Below are 9,848 nucleotides of genomic sequence, written 5' to 3' on the forward strand. Positions count from 1 at the left end.
AGCTCGATACTGCTTTACCCCCCTCTGCAGCTTGTGAACGTCTTTTCAGCACAGAAGGGCTTATTTTCAGTCCCAGGAGGGCAAGACTGGACTCAAACAACTTTGAGAATCAGCTCCTTCTCAAGCTGAATAAAAGTTATTGCAACTTTAGTTAGAACGTTAAGTAAGATCATCAGTGCCATACCGTGCTAGCATGTGTGGCAGGATGGACTGTGGTTAATTGTAGCCCCTCCTCCCCACTTGGTTACGATTGGCTCTTGGTGTAGTATTGGTTGCCAATCATGTCAGGAGGGGGGTGTTATAACCCGAACGTACCCCTTGGTGGCAGTACGTGACGCTAGAGGCGCATGTTTCGGTTCACCTAGTTTGTGGTGGTGTTGCAGGTATGTAGGTCGTCAATGTTATACTGTTGCTAGTTTGTTGCTGGTTCATGTAAGGATTCTGATTTGTTTTATTTAAGAATCCCTTGCTTTGTTGTGGTTACCCCATTTCTTTGTCATTTAATTGAACGGAGTAACAGACTTCGCTAACTTGCGCACGGCGCATTGCCTGCAAGATTCGTGTAGCTGTGTATGGCTGTTCGGGTAAGTGCTTTCCCAGTCGGGCTATGTGTTTACCTTCTCTCAGATGTAGCTTAAAACCACTTTTGTGTGTTTTAGGGATAGCTATTATATTAGCAAGGAAGCGCTTGCGGCCTGCCTTAGGGCGACTGCTGCTTTGCTCAAGTGCTGTTGACGCACGTCTCCTTCATGTTCTGGGCTTTTCACCAAGTTAGAGTTAATGGCCGGAGCTCATTTGGCTGGCGAAAATACCTCATGTGTGCCCTTAATTGTGACTTAAAAGGCATTTGCTTTTGTTTGTTTAAGTCATTTCTTTTGCCCTTTTCGTTTGTTTATCTTATTTACCAGCATTAGTTGTTTGGCCAGATCATTCCCTTTGCCCTTTTGTTTACTTTATTCACCAGCATTATAGTCATTTGTTAAAGTCATTTATTTCGCCCTTTTGTTTATTTGATTGTTTTCGTAACGTTGTTTCATGATCCCTGTTTGTTTATGTTAAGACTTCATTCTTTGTTTATTTAATTTCTCAGTATTACTGTTGTTGAAGTTAAATTTGGTTTATTTTGTCCTTGTTATATGTAAAGGAGCTGAGTGCTGACGGTGGGGACGGCGTACTCGAGGTGGTGGGTTCCTCTTTTGTGTGTAGTGTGGGTACTTTCACAGTGTGACCGTTGCCGTGCTGGTTGTGTGGCTGTACACGTGCTTTGGAGTGGATTATTTGGATGCTCATGCCCGAGCCGCTGGACGCCCACCAGTACGCCTCATGCCCGGCTTTGTGAGTGTATGAGAGAGTCTGTTGGTACATTGAAATACACATCTTTGTGTATTATTTATTTATTGGTGTGTGTTGTGGATTGTATGAATTGTTTGGATTGCTGTGAATGTGGATGTATTTTGATGTGGTATTGAGCCTCGCTCTGAGTGTAGTGTTTTAAGAATAGGCTGACGTCAGCTTCCAGAGTGTTGTTTGCTGTGTATTTGATTAATAAAATTGTATATTTGGTATGGAAGCATTTCTCTGTTTATTCAATGCCCGAACCTGATTGCTTAAATCTATAGAAGCCTTGGTGGTTACTTTTATTTCCCCGGGTTAGATCTCGGGGTGGCGTAGTCAACACACACATTGCTGCCACTTGCTACACATGCTCACCAAAAGCACAATTAATGCTAATTAATAATGTTTACTGCCACAACTATTGGTCATTACCATTTGAGGCTTGCTATTTTAGTATGTCACCTGAGTTGACAGGTTATTTGTTTTGAGTGTCTCTTAAAGCATCTTATACATTCACAGACCCACAAAATGTTTCTCTTTTGTTCCATTGCAAGTTTCAGTTTAAATAAAAACTTGGATTATTGTTACAAATAAATGTTAAACCGAAACTACCTGCTCTCAAGTCCTGTTATTTAATTGAGTTCTAAAGGAAATAGTTTGGCTTCAAGGTTTTGGGCTTATGGAAATTTAAATAGACATCAGTGTCTATCTGACTAATTCATGTAATTGTATTAATAGATTTATGTGCCAAGAGTGACATTAAAGTCTTCATATAGACTGAGTTAAGCAAGAGTCTTGTGACAAAAATGATAATGGGACATTATAGCCATAAAAAAAATCACAGTACTTGGATACTTGAGTACATATGAAGGCAAATACTTTTGTACTTTTACTCAAGTGAAAGTTTAAAGGCAGCACTTCTACTTTTACTTGAGTAATATTTTACCTTGGGTATCTCTACTTTTACTCAAGTACATGGTTTGTGTTCTTCCCCCACCACTGATTCTCACTCTTTCATAGGTTCAGCCAGACTTTTCTCCATCTCCTCTGAACACATGCGACACTGACAGCGCAGAAGAACTGCCCGTGCACAAGACATCAAAACAAGTAAGTCGTTACCGAATTCATTCTCACTGGTTTCAGGATTGGGTCACTAACAATTCATGCTTAATGTTTCTTCTCACTCTTTCATAGGTTCAGCCAGACTTTTCTCCATCTCCTCTGAACACATGCGACACTGACAGCGCAGAAGAACTGCCCGTGCACAAGACATCAAAACAAGTAAGTCGTTACCGAATTCATTCTCACTGGTTTCAGGATTGGGTCACTAACAATTCATGCTTAATGTTTCTTCTCACTCTTTCATAGGTTCAGCCAGACTTTTCTCCATCTCCTCTGAACACATGCGACACTGACAGCGCAGAAGAACTGCCCGTGCACAAGACATCAAAACAAGTAAGTCGTTACCGAATTCATTCTCACTGGTTTCAGGATTGGGTCACTAACAATTCATGCTTAATGTTTCTTCTCACTCTTTCATAGGTTCAGCCAGACTTTTCTCCATCTCCTCTGAACACATGCGACACTGACAGCGCAGAAGAACTGCCTGTGCACAAGACATTAAAACAAGTAAGTCGTTACCGAATTCATTCTCACTGGTTTCAGGATTGGGTCACTAACAATTCATGCTTAATGTTTCTTCTCACTCTTTCATAGGTTCAGCCAGACTTTTCTTCATCTCCTCTGAACACATGCGACACTGACAGCGCAGAAGAACTGCCTGTGCACAAGACATCAAAACAAGTAAGTCGTTACCGAATTCATGCTCACTGGTTTCAGGATTGGGTCACTAACAATTCATGCTTAATGTTTCTTCTCACTCTTTCATAGGTTCAGCCAGACTTTTCTCCATCTCCTCTGAACACATGCGACACTGACAGCGCAGAAGAACTGCCCGTGCACAAGACATCAAAACAAGAAAGTCTTACAGTGTATGGTGAATACAAATCATGTAGCGCATGACCTGACAGAACAATGACTAGTAAATTGAACAGTTCACATTTTTTTAATAAGCCGTTCCATCCCTAGTGCTTGTTAATTTATCAAAGTGGTTTGTAAGATCATCCTATCATTTGTCATTTATTTACTCATAGTATTAGGACCTCTGATCTCAGGATCAAGTAGTAGTCAGTGTGCAATTATTTATTTTTTAGACTATACACTTAAGATGATAATTTTACACATCATCTGTGCATGTGTAAGAAGAACAGCATGGGTAAATTGAATTAAAATAAGGTCTGCCCCTAAATTTTTTTTGTTTCATTACAACTATTATATGAATGAGTTGTGTTTTGTTCAAACTGGGCAAAGGATTTATAGTTCCCAGCATTCTTTGCGGAAGACTAAATTTGGAAGTGTTGCTCCATGTGTTTTTCACTTGTTAGTATTTATTGTTCATTTCTCTTTTTTAGAAGAGTTTGTTATATTTAAAAAAAATTAAACCTGAAAATCTTTTGAGCTCTGTTAACTTAACACATACTTCAACGTATACATAATGTTGCATATTTTTGATTTTATGTATAAACATGATTGAACATTGTCATTGTTTTACAAGCATAAGTGGGAAACTTGAGTAATGTAAACATAACTTTAATATGTGCTACTGAAAAACATATATTTGTGTTTGGGTAGTGTCGTGGAAAGTTGTTCTTGTAGTTTCAAAAAATTGCTCAGACAAGAGGGCCCAGGTGTCGAGAAATTTACTTTATTTGTTCATCCCAAAGCATCTAAAGTTTACAGTGTTTTCCAACCCATAGTTATAGTGAAATCCCTCAAAGGAGGGGGTCTCTCTTAAACCAATCAGATCTGTTCCTGTTACCTTCTTTTGTCTTGTCATTCCACCAATAGATGTATGCATTGGTCAAGTGTCAAGCTTGGGTCTTACAGACATTGCTGGAGTTTACTTTACTTTGCTCTTAAAACATAAGAGACCAAACATGCTTAATAAGTGTAAATACATGATCACATTATAGTATTAAATCATACACAACCACCTTTGATTAAATATAGTTTCAGCTCAATCCGATCATAACACTAATACCTAATTATTCCAGTTTCTCATGGGCCCCTGTTCATGATGCTCCATACTCCATATCTGCAAGTGTTTATTCCAGATGCCCCTTAGATGAAAACTATGGTGCCCTGTGAGCCTGCAAGCCCACCCACTACAAGTATGCCTATACCCCCTTGCAAGATGCAAGCAAGATGCCCCAGACATCTAGAAAACAACTCAGAAATTACACTATAGTAGTTATGAATAGCAGTTAGGAGACGGAAGAAGCACTTTTTGTTTAAGCTTCCATATGTGTATTATACATTTACTGTGCATGTTACATTACATAATGTCATTTGATCTTATATTGTGTTTGGAGAACACTGCTGACATCCCGCAGTAAAGCAGTTCGACAACAAACAAACAGCAAACCCACCGAGACATCTGTAAGACTAACACATGTCATATTGAATATGACTCTTATGGTTTGTGTGTTTAGTTCAGGCTTCATATAGTTCAGTTATTATTGAGGTCTTCATCCTGGATTCATTATACTCTTACTGTAGCTCAGCGGTAAGAGCATTGATGTATGTGGGCACACACCTATGTATAAATGTAAAGGATAAGTCTCTTCGGATCATAAGAGTCTGCCAAATGACTAAAAGTTTTCATTTCCATCCGTCATGTTAATGTGCAATATGTTGCCGTCATCTATTCATTAAAGACTCGTTCAGGTATAACTTCTTTGTGTTATTTATTTGTTAACTTACATCTCAACACACTGGTATAACATCAGCACACGAGCAGCAGAAAACACACTTGTAGAGCTCAAGTCAAAATAAAAGGCCCGTTTGTTCACACATGGGCACAATAGCATACATCAAAAAACAAAAGTAACTTACATAAATAATAATATGATTAATGACAACATATAACTCAACAGTTACCATTACAAGTTTAAGTAAACTACTTAAAACACACCTCTTCTGCAAATACTTGATAAATGAAGAGAAACCGTACACGAACCGTCTCTCTGTCTCTCTCTCTCTCTCTCTCTCTCTCTCTCTCTCTCTCTCTGTGTCTCTCTCTCTCTCTCTCTGTGTCTCTCTCTCTCTCCCCGCCCCCGCTCCCGGTGACGTCAGTTTGTTTGTAAAGCTAGAAGAGCTCCGTCCCTCAGCGACTCACAAGAGTGAATTTCTGCTCAAGTCTGCGATCATCGCTTCAGTTCATGTCGGATATCAAGTGTTTGAGCGGATCATCTTCCATGAGTGTCCCAGGTACAGCTTTCACCGAGGATAGGAGACCAGAACCTGGTCCTGTCACGGCGCTGTCCGATGGCACTACACACGGTATGTGTTTGTTTTGTAAACACAGTGAGCAAACATCTTTAACGATGATTTCTGTGTGCGAATCGTCTCAATAACACCAGAAAGCGTTTGACATGTTTTTATTTGCATGTCGCGACATGTCTAAACAGTGTTTGTGTGACTGTGTGTGGTTATCTGTATATATTGTTCATAGTATATACCTACTGTCATATTTTCATAGTCCATATGCCCACTGTATTATATTCTCTCATGTTGTATTCTGTATTTATTCACTGTATATTCTGCACTTCTGGTTAAACCTAAACTACATTTCGTTACACTGTACTTGTATATGTGTGTAATGACAATAAAGTTGAATCTTATGTGCTGAGGTCACTGCAGCCGGTACCTTCACGATTATAGTTCTTCATATGCGTTTAACGATTCAGCCAATACAGCGATTATTGCACATTTCTGGAAGTCAATCTGATGAGAACTTTTATTTATGACAAACATCCATGATGTTAAATCTCTTAACAAATCCCTTTATGGTCAGATGGACTTCTAGCATATCAGGTCTCTGTCTTCACAATCATTTCCTTAAGTCAGGGGTCAGTTGTGGCCTAATGGTTAGAGCGTTGGGTTTGTGATCAGAAGGTTCTAATCTCAGTGCCAGCAGGTCATGACTGAAGTGCCCTTGAGCAAGACACCTTACCCCTGATTGATCTGCAGTAATGTGACACTGTAAAAAAAAAAAACTACTTGTAAGTCGCTTTGGATAAAAGCGTCTGCCAAATGAATAAATGTAAATGTAAATGTTATGTGTCAGTTGTGGCTTTTGTTTGGTCATTTTTACAGTGTGTTTTTCTGTGTTGTAGAACAACATGCCAAAGATAAAAAGAGGAAAGGAATCCGTGGCTTCTTTAAGAAAACTTGGAAGGCTATGAAGCGTCCCTTCAGTCGCAGCTGCCACGAGACCCAAGTGGAGACTATTGTACAGGACGAGCCCGTCCCGAGCACTTCAGGCCTCCAGCGAAAATCTGACAGAGAACAGACCGGTCCCTGCCAGCCACCGACTACAGCTTCTCCACCCAAAGAGGCCCGAGCCGATGATCTGGAAGTAGTCAGAATCATCCAGCAGGACCCTGCGCTGCCAGTTGATGCTTCAGCAGAAGACATAGATAGTGTCAGCCCACAGGACAATGAGGACCAAGGTGAGATGACAAACCTGGACATTTATGATGATAACAGATATATCATACTTCTGTGTGCCTCAGTCGGAAAAGCCAAACACATGATCAACGTTCTCTTTGTTTTTGATTATCACTGTTGTTGTTCGGTGCTTTAGAACAACATACCAAAGAAGAGAAGAGGAAAGGAAAGGGTGGCTGCTTCAAGAGAGCATGGAAGGCTTTAAAGCGTCCCTTCCGTCGCCACCGCTGCAAGGACAGAGAGAACAATAAACAACAAGGTGAGGTGATAAAACCGGGCAAACCTAGACATGTATGCAGATAACAGCTGAATGAATGACACGTTTTCTGTCCGCCTGAGTCTGAAGGGCCAAATACATGATGTAATACAGTAACACACACTTCTGTGTTTTAAAATAGGGAGGAAGAAAGGAAAGGGTTGCTGCTTCAAGAGAGCATGGAAGGCTTTAAAGCGTCCCTTCCGTCGCCACCGCTCCAAGGACAGAGAGAACAATAAACAACAAGGTGAGGTGATAAAACCAGGCAAACCTAGACATGTATGCAGATAACAGCTGAATGAATGACACGTTTTCTGTCCGCCTGAGTCTGAAGGGCCAAATACATGATGTAATACAGTAACACACACTTCTGTGTTTTAAAATAGAGAGCAAGAAAGGAAAGGGTTGCTGCTTCAAGAGAGCATGGAAGGCTTTAAAGCGTCCCTTCCGTCGCCACCGCTCCAAGGACAGAGAGAACAATAAACAACAAGGTGAGGTGATAAAACCAGGCAAACCTAGACATGTATGCAGATAACAGCTGAATGAATGACACGTTTTCTGTCCGCCTGAGTCTGAAGGGCCAAATACATGATGTAATACAGTAACACACACTTCTGTGTTTTAAAATAGGGAGGAAGAAAGGAAAGTGTGGCTGCTTAAAGAGAACACGGAGTGCTTGTAGCCGTCTCAAGTTGGCATCAATAAGAAAGGTGCAGTTAATAGATTATTTCCTCCAAAGTTGTCCCAACTCCTTGGATGACCACATGGACTACTTCCGCTGCCACCACCACCACTGCTGCGAACACGATCACAGCTGCTGTTTGACAGAAGAGCAGATTTATTTAGGTGTCCGAGAGCAGATCTTGTCGACGGTGCCTTCAGTCACTCGCCCCTTTCTGAACTTCCCAGAACAATGTAAGACGAAACAAATGTGCATGTCATCATTTATGCTCATCATGACTTTAAATGTTATTTTTGGGTGTGTGTTTGGCCTCTGGCTTATAATTTCAATCAATGCAGATCGAGTTGAAAACCGCAGGAAAGAGAGGAGGCATCCCGTCATGCGCTTCCGCTCCAAAACCAGTGTGGTGCCCACGCTAGAAGGTGAGATGACAAACAGTAATTGTGTAAACCTGGACATTTCTGTTGATGTTCTTTTCGTTGAAATAGTTCATTGAAATAGGCGAATACGTGATAATCACACACTTGTAATTATAGTTATTTGTTCTGTGTTTTAGAACAATGTAGCAAAGAGAAGAAGAAGAAAGGAATCCGTGGGTTCTTCAAGAGAAGGTGGAAGGCTGTAAAGCGTCGCTTTCGTGATCGCGAGACCAGAGTGGAGGCTTTTGTGGAGGACGATCCCGTCCCGTGTGCTTCCGGCCTCCAGCAAACGGCTGACAGCAAGCAAATCCGCTCTGAGTGTTCTTCTGTCCGTGTTTCCACTGGCACAGAGAGCGTCAACCTCCAGAACAATGACAAGAACAAACAACACAGTGAGATGAAATAACCTGGACATTTATACTCACAATTTGCCTTTTCACGTCGATTGTTGTGACTGTTATAATCACTGTTCTGTTACTTTGTGTTTTAGAAAAACGTGCAGAAGAGATGCGCCAAAGAACACCGCTGTCTGTTCCCCCGATGTTTAAGCCGTCTGATGGTGAGTCCTCCAGTTACTCAATCGCCTGCGGTTATATTTGAAATTTCACCCCGATGAAACTAACCACAAAGATCACTGGACAATCACATGAATTGGCCACATCATATACAGTTATACTACATTCGCTGTGTCTGTGTGTTTTTCAGGAATATTTCGTTCTCTTTATCACGAGGAGGACGTTGTTTTAGGGGAGGAACGCTTTGGCCAAGTCAGTTTGGTAACCCGAAAATCCGATGGCCAAAGGGTAGCGCTATTTCACCAAACATTTTACTCCTTTTGTACCTAGAGATGAATCAACACATGTACGCATTAAATGGATTGTGATATAATCGTGTTTTTTTTATTTACAGCTCGCTGTCAAAGAAGTCCATAGGCCTTTTTGGATCAATTTCACTTATAGTATGGTAAGTTGATCAATCAGAATGCATTTATGTGTAGTTATTCAATGGCCTATGACACGATACAATTAATATGAACCTGCAGTAAACAAGAATATAGTCCACAGAGCTTTGAGCAGGTCAGGTGTTTGTGATCGTATCTACATAACGTCCATCCAAATATAAGCGGGAAATGTTTACGATAGCGAAGTAACCCTGTCTTATACTCTTTTCTCTAGGCTGGTTATACCGATAAGGTGATGACCGAAGTGGCAATGATGACTCTACTGAAACAACCTCCCACGAGCCCCTACGTCATACAAATGTTGGAGTGGTTTCACGAGCCCTTTAATACGTTTATTGTCATGGAGGACCCTGGTTCCTGTGTTGTATTGAGGAAATTAATCGACCATAATCCGCTGAACGAAAAGATAGCACGCGTCATTATGCGTCAGGCAGTACAGGCAGCACAGCACTGCATTTCCCACGGCGTCTTTCACTTCAACATCAGTGCAGACACCATTCTGGTCAACACAAGCACTTTGGACATCAAGCTGTTTGACTTCGGCTTTTCGGAGTCATATACTGGCAAAATATGGCATCAACGTGCCGGTGAGCTAGCGCTTCGAACCGTTGTAAAAACATATTC

General features: G+C 41.0%; 1 protein-coding gene across 5 annotated transcripts; it reads left to right on the forward strand.

Annotated features, from left to right (window-relative positions):
* The first annotated feature begins 326 nt into the window (after window positions 1-326).
* Window positions 327-5,125, forward strand: LOC306898371 (uncharacterized protein). 5 transcript variants are annotated; one of them, XM_079463811.1, is made up of 9 exons: window positions 327-383; window positions 461-584; window positions 1,145-1,335; window positions 2,356-2,442; window positions 2,530-2,616; window positions 2,704-2,790; window positions 2,878-2,964; window positions 3,052-3,138; window positions 3,226-5,124. In XM_079463811.1, the coding sequence occupies exons 3-9, from the start codon at window positions 1,324-1,326 to the stop codon at window positions 3,355-3,357; spliced, it is 579 nt and encodes a 192-aa protein (XP_079319937.1). In that variant the 5' UTR covers window positions 327-383; window positions 461-584; window positions 1,145-1,323; the 3' UTR covers window positions 3,358-5,124. The 5 variants fall into 5 exon arrangements, with proteins under 5 accessions (XP_079319937.1, XP_079319936.1, XP_079319938.1 ...); XM_079463810.1 differs by having other exon boundaries at window positions 1,145-1,183; window positions 3,226-5,122; XM_079463812.1 differs by having other exon boundaries at window positions 521-584; window positions 3,226-5,122.
* Window positions 5,126-9,848: the final 4,723 nt, after the last annotated feature.

The sequence above is a fragment of the Barbatula barbatula genome (assembly GCF_947034865.1).
Source record: "Barbatula barbatula genome assembly, chromosome: 9".
In the NCBI taxonomy this organism is placed as follows: Eukaryota; Metazoa; Chordata; class Actinopteri; order Cypriniformes; family Nemacheilidae; genus Barbatula; species Barbatula barbatula.

Coding starts and splice junctions, on each gene's coding strand:
- LOC306898371 (XM_079463810.1), top strand. Junction 2,443..2,529: donor TGCACAAGACATCAAAACAA/GTAAGTCGTTAC, acceptor ACTCTTTCATAG/GTTCAGCCAGACTTTTCTCC. Junction 2,617..2,703: donor TGCACAAGACATCAAAACAA/GTAAGTCGTTAC, acceptor ACTCTTTCATAG/GTTCAGCCAGACTTTTCTCC.